Below are 24343 nucleotides of genomic sequence, written 5' to 3'. Positions count from 1 at the left end.
GCGCATGCGAGACGCATTCTGCGTTCTCCGTGCCTACTGCAAACGTACGTGGAGAACAGTGAAGGAGTTGAAAACGGTCACCGTCATGCAGGGAGATGCATGCGCGTAAAAAAAGACATGCTGTTCAGCGGGAGCACTAAATTATCTAAGTCGACATCTCGGAGTTTCCTCTTAATATAGGCACGTTCGAGTGGTATATCTGCGCGTGTTCTTTTCCCTTTTTTGTTTATTTCGTGAGGCGGATGCTTAGTTGTTGATAGTCGTTTGCTTGTTTGAGGCTTCACACTTTTCCGAGTCAGCTGGGGAAGAGAAAAAGCACACTGATGTTGACAATTACGCGTGAACCTATCCAAAGCAGCGCCCCAACGCAGTGCCACGTGTTAGGTTATTTTTCCCAAGAAAATATGAAACAATGATTGAATAAATGAATTGAACCTTTATTTCATGGTAAAGGACAGCTCTCGGCCGCAGTTTGGTGTTAGGTGGGGAATGGATTGTTGGGCGAACAACGTCCGGATGTTAAACTTAAAAGATAATACTCCCTTTCTAACCCCCTTGGCAGGATGGAGTACTAATACGCGCGGTAGCCCCTCCACTTTCAACCAGTGACAGTAAAGATAAGTATTCCCAACATCGTACCCTCGCTGATTATCCTTATCACTCTTTACAGCGCTTGCTTTGGCGGAACGCTCCGCTGCGTAAATCATCGTATGACACTGCGTTGTCAGTGCGTGAACCATGCCAAGGAACGTTAAATACTGCGTCGCCGTGGCTACTGCACCGCAGTTAAGTCAAGCAGAGAAAAAGGAAAACCATTTGGATGCAGCTGCAACATACGGGGGGGTGGGGGGGCTTTTCAACTGTAGCAATATTCGCAGTGATTTATTAAGGCGAAAGCCTTAGATGCCTCATCAAGCGCGAAAATTGACGGTCCGCGTCCCGCGTCGGCAGCGTCGGGGATAAGACGACGAGTGATGCAAAAAAAGTCATCACGTAATGACGTGATCATGACGTCTCCGACGTCGCGCGACGTAACGTCACATGATGACGTCATCACATGAGATCGCAGCTTGGTCAAACGTGGGCCGATCAAGGAGGCAGTGCAAAACCAGGTGAGGTGCCTCCGATCCTGGAGGCTGCGAAAAACCACGTTAGGTGCAGAAAGCTTTCGGAGGGTGGCGGGGCATGATCAATAAGGGGAAAGACCCTTGATATAATAAGGGTAAAGGTAAGGGTAAAGCCCTTTCAAGCGGTAAAGCCCCTTGAATAAGGGTAAAGCCCCCTTGATCAAGGGGCTATAAATAAGGGACCCTGCGAGTGTTGTCGGTTCTTTTCATATATTTTCTGTTGAAACTCACGTTGTTATGCTTTACAAAGCGTCCGTAAGTGTTATTGTAGTGCATGAGACCCATAACATTTTACGTGGGAAGTCACGTTACCTGACGATGTCCTCTTATATGACTGAACGGTAACAACGCATTCGTAACAAATAGGCGATACTTTACAATAAGGCCCTTTCTCTTTTATAAAAGCGCTGTTGTCAACAGTGTGATCGACTATTCAGTTTTTTAAATAGGTGAGTAGCCTTAGATCAGACGTTACGGTGTTGAAGGGCTACGCATAAAAATCGACGCTCCGTTCTTGGCCAGAGCAGATGTGACGATTAAAAAAGCTACCTATAATTTAGGTGCTCTGCGTCACTTAATACAACTTTACGCTTGCAACTGTGACACACGCACGCGCACGCACACGCACGCACGCACACGCACGCACACACACGGCAGCTTCGGCCTAATTGTTTTTAAATGTGCGGTTTTACGTGCCGAAATCACGCGACAGTTCATGCTAGGTGAACTGACCATCCTTGTCGATTAGGCACCAGCAATTCAACACCCAGCCGACCTTTGTGCACCATCCCACAGTCAGCGTAATCATTCGTCGCCATATGACCCGTGGCCGCAAGAGATAACCCACACTGTTATCAACGCGAGCGGGAGCCGGTCTCGTGTCGAGCCGCGACAACAAAGGTCACGTTTCTAAACACGGACGAGACGCGTGGTCTCGTTCGACTGCATGTGGCATCAGCTGTCGCAACACACGGATGATGCACGTGACTACGCGAGTAGCCCCCCGTTAGCGGAAAACCCCGCTAGTGATAAAAAAAAAAACCCACAGCAAGCCCGACTGGGCAGAAGATTGCAAAACACACACGACTTTCCGATGTTTACGAGAATAGTTTTCCTCTCTTATCGATGGAATGTACCGAATGTGTTGTGAGCGAACGAGCAGTCGTGCGGAGTAGAGCCGTGTACCAAAGGCGCGAAAGGATATGTGCAGGATTCTGCCGTGATGAACCACGCAGAGTTCGTGGCCCTCTTCTCGCCTTCCACTTTTCCTTCTTTCCGTATTATACTTCCTCGTGGTCGTTAACAGAGCGACCATCCGTGTGCATTTGCTTATGACAAAGCATCTGCGTCAGCGGTCCTAGTTTCAGACTGCATTATTTTGCGGACAAATCTGGGTGCCAAGGAATGGTCAGATTTTTTTTTCCTGCGTAGCACAGTTCGGAAACAAAAAAAAAATAATTCCATGCCACAGCGCTTTGTCGAACGAGAGGGAAGGGATATACAACACGAAATAGTCATATCGTCTCGTTAATATAAAAAAATTACACCATCTCCCGCTAAAGGGGACCATGAGGCGATGCGAAGCCGGAGCACTTGCACGATAACGTTCCGTTGGCGTTCATTGGGCATGCTACCGACCTCGCGTCGTGGAGCGCGAAGAGGAACGCTACGCGCGTCGTGTCTTCCCTCTGGCCTGGCCGCTAATTCTCACAGGGCGAGCGGGTAACGCGGTCGACAGGCGCGCGAGAGTGGGGGAGCGTAGGAGAGGGGAGATAGGGGGAAGGGACGCGCATGCGCTGACGTTCATCGCGGCGTTGCGCAGGAGAAAATGAGACGCGTGAGAGGGGGGAGCGCAGGAGGGACAGGAGAGAGAGGAGGATGCGCATGCACAGCAAGGGTGGTAACGCCGCACACCACCACCACCACCACCACCACCACCGGATTGAACTCGGCCATAAGATGCTTCGCATCTAATATATTTCTTTTCATACAGAGCAAAACAACGCTGCGGACGGTGCACCTGTAGTGCAGCCACTGTCCTTGCTTTTTGTATACGAACTGCTTTGCGGACAAATTACGTCATTTAGTACATCTGCAGCTTGCGGACGTAAGGTGACGTCACGGCATGTACGTGCTATTTGTGCACCTTTGGGCTTCACGGGTGCACCTTACTGCGCTCTATTGCCGAGTAAAAGGAGGACACTGTCGCCAAGACGCATCGCTCCGCTCGTTAAGTGCAAAGTAGGTTTAGATGTGCGCGAGCTTCCGCTAGACAAGAGCATTATAAGTGGCCACACTTACGATATGGCGTATGCCCATTCGTGTGTATCCATCTTTCATGAACTGCGCACTATAGTTCTTTTAATGCGAGCACTGCGGGAAGCCTCTCCGCCATTCCTGTACAGCTGCTGCTGTATGTACAAATCGACGGATTACCGACACAAGATATCCTCTCGACTCACTTCCAGAGATGCTCACGGAATAATACGCAAGCGCGAACACACGTACGCACGCACACTCCACGTCCATAACATATATTTGTGGTGACTGCAGTCAACTTCGTGACATGCATGTGCGCGGCTCCCCAGCAAGTACTCCATCACTGCCAGAGGCCTCGTTAGAAGCATGGAGTATAGAAGCCTGTTTATGAGCCCGCCTCAAGACATCCTGGTAATGTTGGTGTAAGCCCCAGTTACAGTCAGTGAACACATCTGCGCCTACTGTATCCTAGTACAGGACGAAAAATATGATAAGGTCTTCGTGAAGGTTTCTCATTGCATCAGTTGCCGAAATGACCACGAGCGTCGCGAGCAGCGCGTCGAATGTAAAGGTCACTGGAACGGGAGAAAGTACCGCGAACCGGTCCCTGCCCGCGGCCATATTTTGGTCCAGCGCGGCCGCAGCTGCGGCGGCGCGGGTGTTGAAATTCACGCGGAGTGACGTACTTTTAACGAATTGCTTGCGCTCCTTGCAGCCCCGAATGAAGCTAGGCGCTGTTCTCATAACTGATTCAGAAAGAATTGCAGCAGTTTTCCACTTGCCTACACGCGCACGCACAGCGTAAAAACCGCGATAAATAAATGAAAACTGCGCGGCATTTACCGCGCTCGTTGTCGGTATTTATTAAATGCGAAGCATTTCTAGCGAACTTCTGCGACTTTGAACATAGCTAGCTATCTATCTATCTATCAGATCTATCTATCTATCTATCTATCTATCTATCTATCTATCTATCTATCTATCTATCTATCTATCTATCTATCTATCTATCTATCTCTATCTATCTATCTATATATCTATCTATCTATCTATACTATCTATCTATCTATCTAATATCTATCGATCGATCGATCGATCCAGCCATCCATCCATCATCCATCCATCCATCCATCCATCCATCCATCCATCCATCCATCCATCCATCCGCCGACGACTTTGTGCTCTCCTGGCCGTTTCGTTAAATGTACACCAAATTTGGTATGGCATAACATGACAGTATGAAGAATACAAATTACAGTGATGACATGAAATAAATGATATGCATGCCATGTACGGCATGATTACATGCCACGCTCATGGTGCGCTCGCGGCCGCTTCGCTAGCTTGATACACACCAAAATTAGTATGGCGTGACAAGAGTGTTGACGAACACAAGTTACTGGTTATAACGTGCAAATCATGACAGGTTATCCCAGGTAAAAGATGATTTACATGATATGGTCTCGGGGCACTCGCGGTTGTTTAATGAATGCATATATACCAAAATGGATATGACGAGATATTTCTGTTGACAAACGTTAGTGACAGGTGGTAACATGTAAATCATGCCTTACATGATAGCGTGCCAATGTTTCGTGTTACCACCTGTTATTTAGTTGGCCATACAGTCACGTCATGCAATACCGATTTTGGTGCGTATCAAGCCAGCGAACCGGCCGCGACAGTATCATGAGCATGGCATGTGAATCAGCCTTCATGACATGCGTGCCATTATTTTCATGTTACCACCTGTTATTTATGTTCATCATACATTCACGTCACGCAATACCGATTTTGGTGCATATGAGGCCAGCGAACCGGCAGCAAGTGAACCATGAGCATAGCATGTAAATCATGCCTTAGATGACACGCGTGCCATTATTTCATGCTACCACCTGTTATTTATGTTCGTCATACAGCCACGTCACGCATACCAATCTGTAGCAGTCAGTTTTCATGATGCGCTGATCATTATATCTGAGTCCAAAGGCGTCAATTTTACGCCAAACATAATTAAGAGCTGCCCGGCAATGTTACTGTGCATGAACTTTTTGCGGCTACCACGCGAAACAAGCTGCGCTAGTATAGGCGCCTTTATATACGCCGGCAGATTCTCTGTTTTTCAATAAGAGTTTTCTCTCTCTCTCTCTCTCTCGCTCTCTAGTGCAGGGGAGACGCAAACATTCCCCGAAACAACATATGCGAATTCTCAATGAAACGCTTGCCTCACAAAGTCGGGTACTATTCCTGGCAACAAACTTTCACGCCGTATTCTGTGCAGCCACACAGCCCGTCGCTTGGCATCTTTTTCCCGCTGGGAATAGCAAAGAGGGATTTGCCGTTCCCGCGGCTGCTGCACCCAGGCATTCTTGGATGCCTCGACGGCTTGCGATGAAGTGTCAAAACGATACGGGATGTCGTAACTTCCTGCACTCTTTTCTGAGGCTATAAGAACAATCGCACTCCAAAAGCGCCGTGCGGTCCGGCGGGCCGGGAGACACTGCGAGGCGAGCGAGCTGTACCATTGTGTGTGGCGAAGCCGCCGAAAGGGCAGGGGCGGCGAAGAGAAAAGGAACGCGGTACTTTTCCCGTTACAGTGACTTTAGTCGAATGTAAGCTTGCGATGGGCGTAGCATGACTGCTGCATGAAAAAGCGCGACACGTAAAAGCGAAGAAAACATGACGCGCGCGACAAGCGTTCGAGAGACTAAGTATCTGAGAAAAACCACAAACAACCGAGTAACACAACAACGGGAAACTAACTGCTCGACGAATCCGTCACTGGCTGCGCCAGCAGTTTCGCTTTCTTTTCATTCGACCCCCACGGCGAACGGGAGCGAGCGGGCGAGGGAGAAATTGACATTTCCGGGGTTAGAAGCGTGGGACGGGACCGTGAAGGCTGCTGTCGAGAAGGCAACACGTGCCACGCGATGCGTGAAGGCTGTTCAGTGCCGCTTCTTCCCGTCAAACGCCGAACGGAGCCTCGCGCTCGCGGACGCGTGCCAAGGAGGGAGAGCACGCGCTGTACAAACGAGAGCCAAGACAAGCCAATCCAGGATCTGAACGCGAAAGGGGCTGGGACATAGAAAAAGGACGAAATCACGTCCGCTTACTCACAGTAAAGTTTAACGTTGAACGAAAGCGACAGTATCTAGGATGCAGCTCATTGTTAAAGGGGAGTGAGGTCAAACTTTAGAAAGTGTTGTGTATAAAGTGACGAACTGTCTTGTGGAATATATTATCATCTATCCAGTATACAGCAGTCATAGCTGGTCGTCTCACTGTAGCGAAGGCCGCCTTGCAGTAGCAGACGTGAGCGTTCCGATTGGAACCATTGACATGACCATATAGGATGGCATGCATCTGTCCGCATCAATGGGACAGAGTACATATACACAAAAGGTATTATGCCTTAAGAGAAAGCCTATATATCAAAGTAAAAAAAGAAGTCCTTCGTTAGAATGTTTTATTAATAGTTCATTTATGTAGAATACTACTGTGAATTTCGACATCATACGTTCCTTAATAAACGAGAATACGAAGGTGAAACATTCATTTTCGAATCTCGCGTCGACACGTCCGCAAGAGAATGTAACAGTGACGTCACAGATTTAAAGAACGTTCTTGCAACTTAGCCCTGAATGGCTCTGTAAATTTTCCCGAAACATGCCAGTCTAAGTATTTCGCCTTGTTATACGCAATGTAGCTCATTTCTACCCATGAAGAGTTATGCGGAGTCATGAAGAGTTATGCACACGCCGACAAAATGGTGACATCACGAGAGTTGGCGCGAGAACCTCAGTGGGCGATGTCGCAGCCTATACATTATATTTTTCATGTTCTCTTTCTAACCAAGCGCAAGCTTCTCGCGCTAAGATCGAGTGCAGATCTTGTATTGCGAAGGGGTTATTTATTATTGCAATGCGTATTGATTTTCTGGTTATAGTCCCCTTTATTATACTAAATGCGGCGGTTACTTCGCTGGAAGTTTAGCTGGAACGGCCTGTTGAAACTTTTAGTGCATTACACTTATGTGCAGATATAAGGGCACCATGCCGGATGATATAGCTGCAAATTTAGGAGACATTGTGCACTTCTCAGGGGAAGTAAATCGCAGCTGCCACGCAAAGCTGTATCTGACACAGCAATAGACCGCGCTCTAAAGTTTTACAATTTACATAGGAGGGCCAAGGTTGCAAAAAGAACAAATGAAGAACTGACAGCATCGCCTCCAGAGTTAAGCAGTGGCAGCGATTACGAGTTGTAACTCAACCATAAGAGATACGAAAGTCCCGAATTTTATTCCGGGGCGAAGGTATCTAAAGTAAAGCTTACTTAATTTACTTATGTTATGCGGGCTCCTTTTTAATCGGAACGGAAATTAATCCTAACCGAAGTAGAAGGAGACTGGAAGTGAGGAAAGCGAGAGAAAAAAGCACTCGCGTGTGACCTGACTTTCATATTGGAATTCATGTTACTGTTTGTCGCTCTTTAATTATATCGGAAGATTTAGTACGACGGGTGTACGTCGTAAATGAAATGCTTTATGGTTATTGTTTGCACGGCTGCCATTACTGGAAGACAATTCGTACGTGATGCATGTAGTACGCGACCGGTGTAGTTGGTCTTGGTTCCCGATGTATAAGAGCGTACACAAGGACGCAGATTGATTGCTCATTCTCAGGAAACTCAGGTAGATGCCATAAAACCTGGCTGACGCCACGTCACACACAACTAAGAAATCAAGATGGCGATATGCCTCGAATGGCCTTGGGAAAAAAAAAAACGAGTTGGCGATCCAAGTGAACACTTCGCATAACAAAAGTCACATCGAGACATAATAATGAATTACCAAGTAATTCAGGGGATACGACAGGTGGTCGCCGTGCTTCTCGCCAGTAAAGTGTAGTGTTTCGTCTGCGTCGTTTGCCCACTTTGTCATTGTGACAGCTGACCAACTCAGCCATTTGACATTCCCATTGCAATTCTCTACAATCGCTCCACGTGCGAGGCATAATTAACTCGCACCACGTTTCGAAAACACGCTCGCCTTGAAAAACAAGTCCTGCTTATTATTATATGTTTTTTTTTTGCTCGACCTCATGGTATACACATCTGGACTATACACGCGGGAATGCATACCAATTTGAGTTTAGTGTGATCGCCGAGCTGGAGGCTTGCCGCAGGTTGATGGCTATGTAATGTGCAAGCTGGTATATTTTACCCTAATGCATGTGGAACGCTTGTTGCGCCTGTTTCAGCCAAGGATAAGCTTCACATGTTATGCTTACTGTAGACACCAGTAGCGGAGCCAGAAATTTTTTCCGGTGTGTGAGTGTGGGAGGGGAGGGGTTTAAGCCATGCTTTATGTATGTTCGTGCGTGGCTTTGTATGTGAGCCTTATGTATTGCCGTGCGCACTTCTTTTTATATTTTTATGTAACCGATCCGTTACACGTATCACCACTGCCTTGCGCAAATCGCGCCCGAGTGTCTGGGAACCTGCGATTGTTTTAGAACCTTCCGATAAGACTGTGCGCCGCACGCGAACGATACAGTTTATTCTGGAACTAACCCGGCCACCAACGATCACGCTGGAATCTTCGATGCCGCAGGTATAAAAGGCCGACGCGCTTTTATACCGCTTGGCAGATCACTCGACGGCCGACGCTGCTCTCGGCGCTATCCCTGTACAGCTTGAATTGCTTGTACTTTAACCCTTCATTTTCCCGGTACAAGTTCGCCCAAGTAAAGAGTTCCGTATTTTCCGAGTTCTACTGGAGTCTTCTTCACCGCCACGGCCACGTCACAATATACACATGCAAAATTGAAAAGAAATCAGGGGTGGGTTGTGTGAACCTTCCTGCGCAAGCCCCCCCCCCTCCCCCCACCTCTCCTTCCCCTCCTTCCCTTATATACACCCTTCGTGGTAGCTTAGCGGCTGAGGGGTTGCACTTTTGATAGACGAGCACGCGCCGGTCTGATTCGCGACCATGGCTACCTCATTGCGGTGGAGCCGAAGCGCATCAACTACAACAACAACAAAAAAACTGTGTACATAGCTTTAGGTACAGGTCAAAGAAGTCATCTCTAATCTGATCCCCCTCCCCTTTTTGTACAGCATGCCTCGTTAGGACAGTGTTGGTTTAGGTCGCGAAACCGGAACACTTTTTTATTTGTTGTAGATACTATGTGAGGACCATGTAGGTAAGTGTGGCGGAGTGTCATTTCGTGCTCTCCATCCCACGAAAGAAAAAAAATTCGGGGTGCGGCGGCACGGTGCCGGTGTGCCACCCCCTGGCTACGCCACTGCCCTATTGGCATCGATGGTAAGAAGAAACATTGAGCCTGCTTTTTTCTGTGTTCTATAGTCTCACTGGAGCTCATTGTAGACTGCGCCAGCACGAGAACGTGTTACTCGACAGTATCAGCAGTCCGATACGCGTCTGTGTCGGTATAGCGATAAATTATAACAGTCCGACGAATGAGCCTACCTTTCTTGTTATTGCTGTTTCAGACGGTCGCCGGCAAAACAATCGAGAGTGATGAACAAGCAGCGCGCACGAGTGACTCGAAGAGCACGCCTTGCCGTCGCCGAATATATCGGCATAGCGTGACCGAACTCGAGGACGACAGCTGCGGCGGGTGAAATTTCCAGAGGCGCCGGTTTCCGGGTTATGCCATTTGGGCGTTGCAGGCGACGCGCCCGCCAATGACTGCTGTGGGGCCGTATTCTGAGACGATCACTTTAGGAGTTATCGCTTTCCAGAGCGCGCTGAGTGGCTGGTTCAGGGTAACTCGTAAGTATAGTCGCTTCACCCATTGGACGAGCGATATCACACGTCACGCAAAGCGATACATCATTGGACACACGACATCATATACGTCACGCAATACGGCACTCTCACCGAAAGTGACCGTTTCACAATACGGTCCCTGGAGAACTTATTTGCCATTTATATGCGAGTGCACGGCGAACCTTCCCGCGATTTGTAAAGGAGCAGTGACCGGCGGCACCCTGGCCTGCCGTACTTATTGGCATGCCTTAACGTGGCACTAAAGTGAAACGATAAATTAGTTCCGGCTAATAAATTATACCGTGAAAACTCTAGTGTCGTTAATTTCACCGCCATGGGTTTATTATCGCAGGAGAAAATCGATGTCAAATGTGTCGCTGTTAAATTTCACGCTGAAATCTCCGATGGTGACGTCACGTATTTCAAATTTTGAGTGTTTTTTGTTTCGTATTTTGGCCACATTGGTTCAATGAAATTTCCTGAAACTTGGTATGTTAGGTCTCTGGCACACTCAGAAGACAACACACAATATTTTTACCTTTTAGGAACAACGTAGGCCCTAGTAGACGCCGTCAAAATTTTTGTCGCCACTGCGACTTGCACAGGAACTTCAAGGTGGCGTTCGCACCCGCATTTCCTATTTGCACGTTTTCTCGCTTGCGAAGCGTCTTTTCTCAGCAAGCATGATGTTTTTGGTATCATGAAAGGGTAAGTTACTAAGGCGAAATCAATTACTTTTCTTTTTAGTGTACCTTAAACAAGCATTTATTTCCCTCTCTTTTTTTCTTGTTTGATATTAAAAAAAACGTGATTTTCATAAGCAGCCTTGAAATATTCAATGCGGGTATTTGAAAACCCCATGCATGGATAAACATATCCCCTCGGATGGCCATGTCGTGTTATCTCTAAACAACAAGATTTGGAAGACCGCATATATTCACTCGCATTGTACCTACGTGCCCTCTGTGTCCGTGCAGCGCTTAAGCTTCCGTTATTACAGCAGGTATATTGCTCAGTGATGATATCTGGTGCAATCCCAAAATTTAATAAGAGAGTCAGAACAGCGTAGAAATGCGGTGAACGAAGTGACAGCGAAATTGTTGCCATTGCGAAAAACAGGCCGCAGCTGTCACTCAATCAGCTCCACACCCAACGTCCGCAGCTTTCAATGTATACCTAATTAATTTATTGAATTAGTGACTGATTACAGAATAAGCGTACGTCCTATAGAAGTTCAGGGCTCCGCACAAAAGTTTATTGCTTAGTTATCTTTATTTGGGACCCTAAATGCCTCCACCGCTTTCGCGATGCGGCCGCCATGACATGGACTTAAGTACGCGACGCTGTGACCCCACGACTATCCAAGGCCTAAGGGCAATGCGCTTTTTACATGCAGCTTGTCTTATGCGGATGACGTCTGTGACGTTGAAGACGTGGTAGTAACGGCGGATCGTTAATTAACGGGCAGACATTTGTGTCATGGCAGATGAACCTTGCCTTATTTAAGTTCTGGTTTAGAGACACATGAAAGATTGAGACGAAGAGTAAAGGGCAGCATGGTGTGAGCGTGCCCTGTTGTTTTTTGCTGTTTTTCTCCTTTCGTTTTTCTTTGCTGAATCTGCGTTAATATAAAACGCTTAAACACCGTTCTGTTACAACTCGCCGAACCTGCTGCTTTTGTAACCGTCATTACGATTGGAATGCTATCACAATTCAGAAAGTTCTTTCTGGTTAAAGGGACGGCAACTGGCCTTCACATATGAACAATGCATGGAATACTTCCACGGTATCGGCAAAATTTTGCTGAAAAGGGATGCTCCATTTTTTTTAATATGCCGTAAATATGCTAATGAAATCCCATTTCACGTGTTCTGTGTTGTCAGGATGACTGATTTCCGTTGATGAACGCTTGTGTTGTGAGGCTAGTTCTAACTGCATTAGAAGGTAGTCTGGTGTGGAGGTTCCATCTATTGCAACGAGGCCAAAGCGAACAACCAGCAGGATCGAAATACACATAACAGGCTAAACACCCTTGCGTATGCAACAAAGATGCGTATACCACTGTATGCATGTGATATCATCGGTTATCTCTGAATCAAGGAAAAGCCCCGTCCTCGCTTGTGGAGTTGCATAATGGGTTATACGGTCAAAGACCGGCGGCGCACACAACAGGCAGAAACGAGGAAACACTGCGAAATAGGGCCAGGCCTTGAACGTGCGTGAGAACAGACGCACAGGGAAGAAGATGCGTGAGGAATGTTTGACTAGGACACTCTAACCTGCAACACTCAAGCGGCAAAACAAAATGCCATGTGACCCGAATGACTGCCACTTGTGCCGGCCGAACTATTAAAATCGTGTCCCCTTCGGCCTTATAGCCGATCCATATTCACACAATGAATTTGTTCGCGAGTGTCTCTATACAGAGAATGTGGTGTTCAAAAGGGGCAGTCATGACGCCATTTAGCCTTCCTCGGTGAGGAGCCAAGAACCCGTAATATTTTTCGTATGTGAATTACGAAAGCTGTGGCACTAATCCATATTCTCATTGTTACTTCACTAGCGGCCATCATCCTGCGCAAAATAATCGTTTGAAAACACGGCAACTAAACCGCACGTTATTTGCATCCATGGGCGTACGTCAGAATACACCTTAAAGGGCCCCTCACCAGGTGACCTAACGAATTTTAGTTAGACATTGCAAGTTGTTGCGAGCCCAATAAAGAGCATTTTGCCACAAGAATTTTTCTAATCGGTCGGTTAGAAGCTGAGAAAAACAATAATTTGTAGCGGCGCGAAACCATGATGCGAGGAGGCGAGATGCAAACCCTTGCCCCTCGCCCCGTGTAGCCTTCGCAAGCCAAATCCCTTCCCTGCCCCCTTCGGCACGCGAGCAGAAGGATCACATAACGCATACGCATGAACACGTCATGCGCACAAAATGTCACGAGCGCATGACGTGCCCGAACCAGCCCGAGCCCCCGAGACGCGAGCGGTGTTGTGGCGGCGTTCTCTGCGCTTCATCTCTGCAAGTTATGCCGAATGCGCCCTCGCCGATCACTTGGCTTTTAACCTATTACTGAGCACGAGAGCTGCAACATTTGTACGGACGCGAGACTAGCGGTGTGCCGCATGAACATCTAGTTAGACGCGGGAGGATAAATGAGCCTAATGAGCGCTGGAACGCGGTAGAAAATTAGTTTCTTTGCAAAGTGTGGCGTCTGCACGATGCGCAAAGCGCGAGAACACGAACGCGTGCGAAACGGAGGTAGATTAGTCTCGAATCTCGCTGCGATTCGCAGTAAAAATTAAAAAAAGAAAACGCATACATTTCGTTAGTGTGTTTTATTATTGCTCTCAAGTTTTATAATCCATTCAAGCAACAAATTACACAAACTACACGTCGTGTCAAATAATTATCGCAGTGTCACGCGCTACTGTTGGCGACGTCAGAGCACAGTCGTCTACGTAGAGGAGCGACGTCACAGCACTACCATCTACGTAGGGCCATTCTCTCATGTACGTCATCCCCTCATTCTCTGGGCGCGCGGACGCGAGAAGAAGGGAAAGCAGCGTTCAGCATGAAATTTGACCCATTTACGCGGCGCGTAGCGTTGCAAATTTTGGCAGACGTAATCGTGAACGCCCAGTGCATGCATTGCGCTCGTTAGCTCAAAATTGTCAAACCTGGTGAGGGGCCCTTTAAGTGCGAGTTTGGCAGTAGGTTATTTTAATATTGCACGGCTCAGTGAATCACGTTCGTCCATTAAAAACTGCAATAACACTTGTCACTCCCACTTCTGTACATTTGATAAAGTTTATTAGAAAATATGGCGTTACTTTTTTCCCTACCTTTCTTTTTTTTTTCTAGCGTTATTTTTTTCCTACCCTCCTCTTTTTTCCCTTCTCTTCTGTAACCTTCCGCCACGTCTTTCAAGCACAAATAATGGTTCTTCACTCGTATTATATTGTATTATCTTCCTACTGAATTACGCTTTATTTATGTTGTACAACTTCTCATTGTAGCCTGCTGTAACCTATTCCCCTCTGTAATGCCTTGTTTGGCCCTGAGGGTACAATATAAAACAAAAGCAAAAAAAACAACAACTTGAGAGCTCCTTCTTGGAAGACCGACGACATGCCGCGCGGTCTATCTGCGCGACGATGTTTGCCGTGACTGTTTAAAGTCAACATTTGAAGGAACACAACACGTATCGCGGTGGCCATAATCTCAGCTTTTTTTCTTAAATCTCAAGAACCTTGGTGAAAGCGTGAGAAGAAAGCTATTCAACGTCTGCACGCTACGCGAAATAGGGGCATTTTCGGGGAAGGACAACTATTTAAGCGGTGAGTAGCGAAATTGTTTCCCCGCAGTCAGTGACCACGTAGCATTCATTGTTCTCAACACTCTAAAAAGAAGAACTCCTAGTTCGTGTCTCCACCAAGGGCTTGCGCACGCTGTTGCAGATCATGATGGCCGAATTGCAAGCATCGCAGGCACGGCGCACGAAATACAGGGGCGTGTCTGCGTATTCCTTGAAGAAAAGTTATTGCACTCACTGGTAAGAGCAGCGAAAACTTACGCGCTGATGGAAACTTATATAGCAATGTGAACGTGTTGTCCCGAGGTACCTTGGCTGAGACTTTCACATCACCAATTGACGCGACCAGCATTGTTAAGCAGAATTTCATACTGTCTGGAAGTGGTATCCCAGCCATAGGAGGTTCCTGTCATGCCTGTGCAAACATCGGTCATTCGAAGAAAAATATTTCGTTGGAAATTTTGACACACTGCTGCTGTCTAGATAGAGAACATTACAAGGACAATCGAAAAAAGAAAAACGAAGGAATTTTATTGCATGCGGATTCTCTACTATCTACAGCGAGAACTTATAGGGGTACTGACACGAAAATTTTCGGTTGTCGTTTGTCTTAATCAAATGAAAGGCCGAGTCTTCAAGAGCCTAGAAAAGGTAGTGCTAAGCGCGTGTGCACCCTTAAAAAGTAATCACAGTGTGTTTTTAAAAGCTTGTTTCGGTTCCTACTGTACCCTGACGTCAAAACACGGTATGAGCTTCTCGTCACGTGCACGCACAATATATAGTGACGTTTCCGTGGCTCCGTTAGTGAGGCACAAGCAGACATTTCGAATGTTTTGGTGACGCACAAGCGGCCATCTTGGAAGTTTTGGTACCTGACGTCATCACAAATAGCCAGGCTGCTGCGCGAAGTCACCAGAATTAGCACTGTAGCCTGACGTCAAGCTAGTGTCGGTGTCGGTAGGTGAGCCATAGAAAAATGTAATTTAATATCAAAATTCGCACTTGCTCAGAACCATCTCTGCACACACGAGATTTGCATGGCACAGTAAACATGTCTTCGAAAAGGGTAACAGTACCCCTTTAAGGCAAGTTTAACCTTCACCAATTGATGTAAACCAAAGGGTGTTTTCACGTACGGTACATGTTAAATATATTTTCACATCGCAGAGAGACAATAAAACGGAAGCGATTTCTCCGATTATTTTATCTGGCCTGTCTAAAGCGCTTCCATTGTGCCTGGAATGTTTCTTAAAGAATTGGTACAAGCATTGCATATAGGGTGGAACTGCAGATATTCGACGGCTCTATATAGACTGTGCTTTGTTCAAAATAAGCTCTCGTCTATTACTGTCTTCTCTTACGATGACAGTACAATGAGTGTTTTTGCTCGTAGGGAATTGTCATTTCTGCGACATATGCGGCACAAGGTCACTTCTGAATCGGAGACAAGTACTCACAAAAGCAACTTACGCTAGAATCACGGTGGTAAGTTCGGCGAGTGGGTTGAAGTTCATTTCGTTGAAAGAGCACGTTAAAATAGTAGAGAAAAAAATGGGCGTCCACATGGTCCTGTGCGCCTATCTTGTTGTCTCTAGTCCTATAACGCGCTGTGTCAACGAAATTGTCTTACGCTAGAATTTTCCGTAAGAGCAAATTACAGCCAATTGTGATAGTGGAGGCTGCTGGCGACGACGAAAATCACTTATGGACCGAATGTGTTGCGGACAAAATAAAGCTTGTAAAGACGGTTGAAGTATTCCATTAACACATATCCGCTATGGATTGTACGTAATAACGTTGTAATAACTGGAGGTGAAAATTTCTTTTGAAAAGGCGTAAAGATTTATGTGGCAACTCTACGAGCAAGCTGCCTCTAATGGCGATAAATGAATAATAGTTATAACGAACAAATTGTATCAATCAAGATGAAATCTCGTAGCGGTGCAGGATTTGGGATAGATGCCCCTCAGCTCTGAAGGCGACTGTCTTGAAGAAGTGGCACAGACACAATTTTTAGGCATTGCAAGTATTTTAGTTTCATTTTAATGTTTTCATCACCTAGCATCTGCAAGCCAGCGCCACGACAATTCATATTACCACGACGAGTCGAAGCAGTAAGCAAGGTTTGCGAACTCTGCGGCTGAAATCGCCGAAACTGCGTCCGTGTACTCTGGGTAACTGACAGCGGACGAGATAGCTTCTGATAGTACGTCACGAACGGTTCTCCCCGCGTCACGTAAGAGCGTGTTTACACGTCATTGTGAAACTGCGCACTCGATATGTCGCTTTTCTAGGGTTCTCGGCACCATTGTTTCTAGTGAAAGCAACAATAAGCACATTTCTTCATCTCGTTTGAATACTCCTTTATCCACTGATGTAAAAACATCCACGGCTGCAGAAAGTGAACATATCTGAATCATATGAATGTTTTGTAACGGCGGTGCACATCAAATGTAAAACATTTTGTATAAATTCTTCTTTTGGAATATTTCCAGGTGAATTAACAGCACTCTCTAGAACGCTATGTAAAGTCGACATGGAAGATTGTGTACATCGGGAAAGTTCCGACATCGAAAAATTAGATGTCAAACACGCGTTTCGGTGGTCGCGGAATGCGCATACTATGGGGCCCTTCCAGTCACTGACGAACACTATAGAAGAAGATAAAAGATGCCGTGCCGAAGCCACCCCAGAACGACGACGACAGGGAAGGCCATAACGACAGAGTTTCCTACAGTAAAACTTGACGCTTGTGCATCATTCAGACAACTCCCAAATGAAATTCTGCGTGAATTTTCTTTTTCTTTTAGCAAGTGCCGCGAAAGGCGACGCCGTGCACACTCGGAATGTCGAGCCATCAAAGGTTCACCAACCTCCGTCCGCGTCTCCCACCGACGAGAAGGCAGCGACCGTCCGTGCCGTTTTTTTTTTTTTCCCGCGTCGGTGTTATCTTCACCGGGCTGGAGAACGCGACAGCAGCGGAGGCAGCGCTAGCCCGACAGGCTCATCAGAGCCGGTACTTTCGGTCGAAGAAGGGCGACTCCCAGCGGAACGTGGTCTGGGGCCCGACCTTGTAGTTTTCGACGACGGCCCTGTACTTCCAGCGGCGCGGTATGCACAGCGGCGGCAGCACGATGAGCACGAACACCACGGACACGGTGCCGGGGAGCAGCAGAAGCCAGGTGAGTATGCGGAGCGCCCATGCCGAGCAGTTGGAGTTGATGAGCGTGTACGTGTTGGGCACGTAGGCACGCGTGTAGGGCAGCGCGGCGACGGGCGTCAGGAAGAAGGCGACCACGGCCAGTACGGCGAGCACGTCGCGCGCTATGGTCTTCAGAAGCGCGAGCAGGGAGCGGGCCACGGATGACGCCGATGCGGAGGCGGCGGCGGCCATGCTTGCCGCTACTGTAACCACCGACGAGCAGAGGCACGGGGCCGGCACTGTAGCTCTTCGACTCGTATGCGGTGACAGAGCACTGTCGGCGACAGCGGATGACAGGGAGCCGGCGAGCGGAGCGGCCTGCGAGCCGGCGGCGCCGGGTGACAGCGAGCAGGAGCAGACGACAGCGGAGGGCAGGGATACACCGCAGCCGGTTTGAGAGACCGCCGGCGATGAAGAGCGGCAGGGGCCGCTTCTGCTGCAACGCCGTCGGGTGAGGAAGAGGAGCAGAGGCCCGCAGAGGAAGAGGAGGAAGGAGCGCGGCAGAGGCTTCCCGACGACGGGGTGTGACTCACCGCGCCCCCGACGGGGGGAGACGGCAGCGGCAGACCAGATCGCCGTCGCCAGGGCTGCGCCGATGCGTCGGGCTGCGCGTATTCTGCCGGCTGGTGTGGCGGCAGCGAAGTCAGGAGGTGAACGAGCTCACGGAGCGGCGTCGTGACTATGCCCTATTCTTGTAGTCTGGCTCGTGCGCAATAACAGGAAGGCGCGTGTTGACTGCGTGCTGATGCGGAAAAAAAGAACGCGTTGCACGGCAGTAGTGAGCGGCGGTCGCTCCGGGAGGTGTTTAACACCGCTGATGCGGTCCTTGAACGTCGCTCGGTGATGAGGTCGTTCTCCCGAACTGCATCGTGAGGAGTGTAACGACGGGACGAAAACCAAAACGGGTTGTAGCATGGTGAGCACTAGTAAATATATACTCCAAATGTTCACCAAAAGGATGTCTAAGGCTTGACTGATGACGTGCAGTAATGTTGTTTCATGAGAAACGGAAACAGCTTCATTGATTCTGCCTGTTGGAAAGAATTCATGGCCGGCGCCAGCGGGGGGCGCTGGGAGGCAGCTGTCCCCTCCCCCAGAAATTGTCGCCTCTCCCCCTGTGTCCTCCGCCCACCCCCCCTCCCCAAGAGCAAACACATTCAAAACACAACGCATAATTACCCTGCTTTCTTGCCCCCCTGGAAGAACTGGCGTGTCGTGGGTGCGTCCCCCCCCCCCTTCCGAATAAAAAAAATCCTAGCGTCGCACTTGGGAAAGATGTGCCTGTACTGTTACTGTTAACCGTATGCTTGACTTATGAATTGAGGGGTTCATTCATTCATTCATTATATTTAGATGTAGCGAGGAGGCAACCAAACGTAATAAGGTAACGAGACGTGCACGGGGCCCAGGAAGTGAACGAGAAAAGGCAGGAATTGCACGGCGCGCGCAATGGACTACAAGCTCGGCGTGCCTACTGTCAGGTATTCAAATCTGTTACGTAGCATGTGCGTATATAAGTTCGCGTGGATTTCTGAGTCGGACATAGGCTAATCGAGGCTCCCAGGAGTTTTGCTTCCATAAGAGGCGGATAATCCAAGATTCTGTTCAATGCCACGCTGCAAAACCTTGGCGCTGCTCTTGAGGTCTGAACGGGGGGCAGAGATGAAGGATAAGTGCTTCACATCTCAAGTGAAAGAATATTGGCGAGCCAGCCATTACAGCATGACATTGACCGGCTTTAATGCAACACGGGGTACACGAAGGGCGTGGTCGAGGACGTCAGTGCATTAATTTTGGTTAATACGTACACGGAGCTCTCTTGCATTCTTCATTCCCACATCGATGCGCCTGTCTGTCAAGCACAATCGTTTCATTTTGTCTACCTCCAATGTGATCAGCCCGTTCCTGCCGCGCATACAAAGCAGGCAACTCAACGTACAGTTAAGTGTCGGCATAGTGTCTTTCAATAAAGGCCCATTTTCTCCCCCTCATGGTTGAGTGTTCATCATAGTCAGTCATGGCTATTAAGCAGTGCTCAATATATCGACAGTATCAATTCTCAAACTTAGGATGTCGACATGACACAGAAAATATGTTACGTGACCACGACCGAATAAGCAGCGGAATTACACAAACTGTTTGGTCTGAACTAAACTTGAAGGCATTCAAAATTTTATTATATCCCTTTGCGAACACTTTGTGACTGCTGAAATGCTGTTCAGGTAATTTTCAGAATTTTTCGCAATTATTTTCATTCATCAAGCGTCAGTGGCCGCAGCAGTTATCACCGTTCCACCACTGTTGCTCCACTGCGTTTCGTGGTCAAACCAGTGAACCAGTAGTTCTTGAGGCGCATTTTTTTGCTAGAATTCGTTTATTTTGAAAGATCGTTCGGGATCAACTGAACTAAAACGGCGTGTTTGTATATTTGAATACAGATAACGATGCAGCATAACTGCGGCTTCTGGGCTACGAGGAACCCAGTGCTTCTTCTATGGGCAGCTGAATAATGTATAGAGCGCACGCAAAATCGTCACTCGATCTCTGTGAGGCAGCGGCAGCCGATAAGCCTTGGACGACACCCAGGTCGCCGCCTGACCTCCACACGTAGATTCCTGGATCCTAGTAACGGCCGCTCCTAGTTTTCCCGAAGAAGACTGGCCTTTATATATTCCTTTGATTCATGCCATAAGGTCATGGCTGCTTAAAGAAAAAGACCGATAAAAAGATATCTTGGGCTAGAAGAACAAGCGCTCGCAGTCACATTTTAAGTACAGCGAGCTCTCAACATCCATGAAAACGTATTACAGGGGCACTTGATTCATTGTATCATTCGGTGCTTTACCGCCTGTATCACAGTCCTTGTAATGATGCCCCTTCCTGCCCTCTCGATAGGCGCCCTCGAGCAGAAGAATTGCAATAGCTGCGAGGACTGTTGCGGTTATGGCTGACGCGGATGCGAGAGCTTGCTCTCTCTGTGTCGTGCGGAAACGTTAGTACTTCCACAGAGCTTGAGTAACTGCGATAGCGCATATCTGAACGGAACGGAGACCGTATATTGCGAAATGTAGCAACGCGGTTGCCAAGGCCGCAGGTTTCCTTACTGTCGCCTATTGCGCGAGCGTATATAGACGAGCTGAATTCGGTGAAGGCTTTAAAGAGGCATCTCACTGCTACCGCTCGACATTTTGTTTGCCTTGCGTGCGCCCCATTGGGCTGACTATGGCTCCTGTCGACATCGACGACACGTGCTCGACGACCTCTTTCGTCGTCACACCTCGTCACACCAACGCAGCTTCGCTATTGCCGGAGTGTGAAGAGTATACCGCTTGCCTGCGAAGCCGATGTAGAGGAAAATTGACCTTTGAATTGGACAATTCAGTACAGTCGGTATACGAGCCATCCGCACTGTAAAAAATAAAAAAGAAAAGGAATGAAAAAGTCACGCAGCCACGCATTCGCTAAAGACGACTCGAAGGCGAAAGCCATCTTCATCTTCTTTTTCGTCTCAGTTGACTGTGTTGATCCCTCGCCCCTCCTCCCTCACCCGAAAACTTTCCGCATCTCACGTGGTTCTGCACACCCTTCGGGATTATCGGAGGCTTGCGAGCTCTTCGCACCTCGGGTGGTTTTGCAGTGGCTCCGGAATCGGCCCACCATTCACCAAGCGGCAGTTTCATGTGATGACGTCATAGTGACGTCACAATTTTCGCGATGTATGGCTCCATGATGACTCCATCTCATGATGATGAATTCTTGTACCACTCTGTGTTGACGCTACCGTCGCTGACGTTCGCTTTCCGCGTTTGATTTGGTATCTCGGGTTTTCGTATGAATAACGGTGGCGAGATGTAGACGGGCAGTACTGCGTAGTCGCAGTAGCGGAGTTCGGAACCAAACGAACAGTTGAAGTCGGGAAAGGCACTTTGTAAGAATACACCTTGTCGACTGTCCATATTAAAGTGCGCGCTGATTGGATATAAATCCGGAATTGGTGGACTGCGTCAGTCGTAACCGCTGCTACCGAGGTCGCTCGAACCGAAGCGCACTGAAATGGCCAGTCCGCTTCCTGGGCTCTGACGGAGTATCAACGATGCTGCCTTTTTTTCTTTTGCATAAGGCTGGGATTGTATTATGTGGGCTCTGATATGACAGTGACGCTCGTACATATAGTACATAGCGCCGAATGCATAATAATAATAATAATAATATCTGGGGTTTAACGTCCCAAAACCACTATATGATTATGAGAGACGCCGTAGTGGAGGGCTCCGGAAATTTCGACCACCTGGGGTTCTTTAACGTACACCTAAATCTAAGTACACGGGCCTCAAACATTTTCGCCTCCATCGAAAATGCAGCCGCCGCGGCCGGGATTCGATCCCGCGACTTTCGGGTCAGCAGTCGAGCGCCATAACCACTAGACCACCGTGGCGGGGCTAGCGCCGAATGCAGGCGGCATTGTTACGAGCTGTACGTTACTTAACCCTCTAATACGCAGCACATACAGCGCTGTGAAAGTTGCAAATTCTACATGTGTGACCTGGGTAGCCATACTTAAGTGCCAATAAAAGAACACTATCGTCCGTTTGTGCACGATGATTCAAGTGGGCGATGCGTGCGTATCGAATTAAATATCGGCAAATTTGCGTGTCATAGCCGGGCAACACGTGAACGCTGGAGAGCAAGCACGTGCAGTACCCACGAATTGAAACGCTGTTTTTTTTTTTTTAGTATAAATCTGCTATGAGCAATTGCTCGTGATATCCGCATCATGTCGCTGTCAATATGGCCACTAAAGGTAATTGTGGCGCTGATGTTTGAGTCAAAATTACGCCGATATGACACGCTGGAAGCGAGAGTACGTGCATATCTTATGCCTAAATTTTCGCGTTTCAATCCGTCAGTAGCGTGCTGTGATTCGAAGGAATTTCTGCCGATGTGAGAATTCATGTGTCTGCCCCTTCAAATTAGCTGAGCGTAGCTAGGCTTCAAAAGAAACGGCTACACCTATATCAAGATACTTTTATAACGTATGTATGTATGCATTAATTATTATTATTATAATAATTCCACATTTCCTAGCATGTGGAAAACTGCCCGTGTTTTCCCAGTATTTAAGTCGGGCTCTAAAACAGATGTTTCTAATTATCGCCCGATTTCTCTACTATGTGCCACATCAAAGATCTTCGAGCTGGCTCTTCACAAAATATTGTCTTTTAGTGTTAAAAGCTCATTGATTCCTAATCAACATGGTTTTCTCGCTGGCCGCTCAACTACCACAAATCTTGCTAGTTTCATGACGCAGATCTCCACACCTATTTCTCAGAGAGGACAGGTTGACGTACTCTACTGTGACCTGAGCAAGGCTTTTGACGTAGTCAGCCACACACTGCTTATGGTTAAACTTGCGCAATTTGATGTTGACTTGTCGGTTGTGAATCTCCTGCAGAGCTATCTGCTCAATAGATATTGTTATGTAGCGGTAAATGGCCAAACGTCTTCTTTGTATAAAGTGACTAGTGGGGTCCCTCAAGGGTCAGTATTAGGCCCACTCCTATTTTTAATTTACGTTAATGATGTTTCTTTTGCCATTCATAATTCTTCTTTCCTCTTGTATGCCGATGACATCAAGATTTTTAAGGAAATTCATTCAGTTAACGACTGTCGCTTGCTGCAGTCAGATTTGCGCTCTTTTTCCGAATGGTGCAACGCTAATAACCTTTCTCTGAATGCCTCGAAGACAAAATTCATGTCTATCACTCGCAAAACATCTAGCGTGTCATTTCAATACTCTGTCAATTCTGTGTCCTTGTGCAAGGTTTATGAGATCAGTGATCTTGGTGTTGTTGTTGATAGCACGTTAAACTTTTCTGCTCACGCTAAGCGTGTTGCTTTGCGGGGTCTTCGCACCCTAGGCTGTGTTTGCAGATTGTCTAGAGAATTCCGTTCTCCTATGCCCTTCCGAAAATTGTACACCGCGCTATGTCTTCCTCAACTGGAGTATGCGTCCGTGATATGGAATGGCATTGCTCAATCCAGCGGTAACACCATTGAACGAGTCCAGAAAAAATTCCTTAGCATATATAACCATCGCTTTGCTAAAAAATCTCGTTCAAATACTGCTGAATTATTATCATTGCCATCACTTCACTGCCGACGAAATCGTTCTGATCTCTTGTTTCTTTACAAGCTAGTCCACGGTATCATATCCTGCCCTGTACTTCTCAATTGTGTTAATTTTCGAATTCCGCGTAAGTTAACCAGAGAGAACAGACCGTTTCATGTACCCGCCTGCTTCTTCCAACACTCTACCGTTCACAGAATACAAAGTCTCTATAATGTTAATTTTCTCGATCTTGACATTTTTCATAGTCCACAATCATTGTTTTTATCCGAGCTTTGCACTGTTTTGACATAGTATGGCACAATGTACAAAGTCTTCCCTTCTCCGTCTTTCCGCATAGTTGTATATATGCAATCTAATTTTTCATTCCCCTTCAATATTTCTCGTGTTGTCTTATTTTACTCCTCCCCTTTTGTGTTCATTTCTCTTTGTCTACGTGTATTTGCTCTTTTTATTTCTGAAGACTGTCTGTATTGTATAGTTTATTTTTATTGTTTTTTTTTTGCGTGC

General features: G+C 47.4%; 1 protein-coding gene across 1 annotated transcript in view; it reads right to left on the bottom strand.

The window, feature by feature from the left end:
* Nucleotides 1–21386, bottom strand: part of LOC119391671 (uncharacterized) — a 37679-nt gene extending 16293 nt beyond the window's left edge. Inside the window, exons 1-2 of the mRNA XM_037659335.1 lie at nucleotides 21254–21386; nucleotides 17378–18329 (exon numbers count right to left, since the gene is read on the bottom strand). Coding sequence (XP_037515263.1) covers nucleotides 17512–18329; nucleotides 21254–21386 — 951 coding nt within the window. The 3' untranslated portion in view covers nucleotides 17378–17511. The remainder of the gene's footprint in view (nucleotides 1–17377; nucleotides 18330–21253) is intronic.
* Between the last annotated feature and the right edge of the window lie 2957 nt (nucleotides 21387–24343).

The sequence above is a fragment of the Rhipicephalus sanguineus genome, chromosome 4, assembly GCF_013339695.2.
Source record: "Rhipicephalus sanguineus isolate Rsan-2018 chromosome 4, BIME_Rsan_1.4, whole genome shotgun sequence".
NCBI classification, from domain to species: domain Eukaryota; kingdom Metazoa; phylum Arthropoda; class Arachnida; order Ixodida; family Ixodidae; genus Rhipicephalus; species Rhipicephalus sanguineus.
This window is presented reverse-complemented; position numbering and strand designations above follow the sequence as displayed.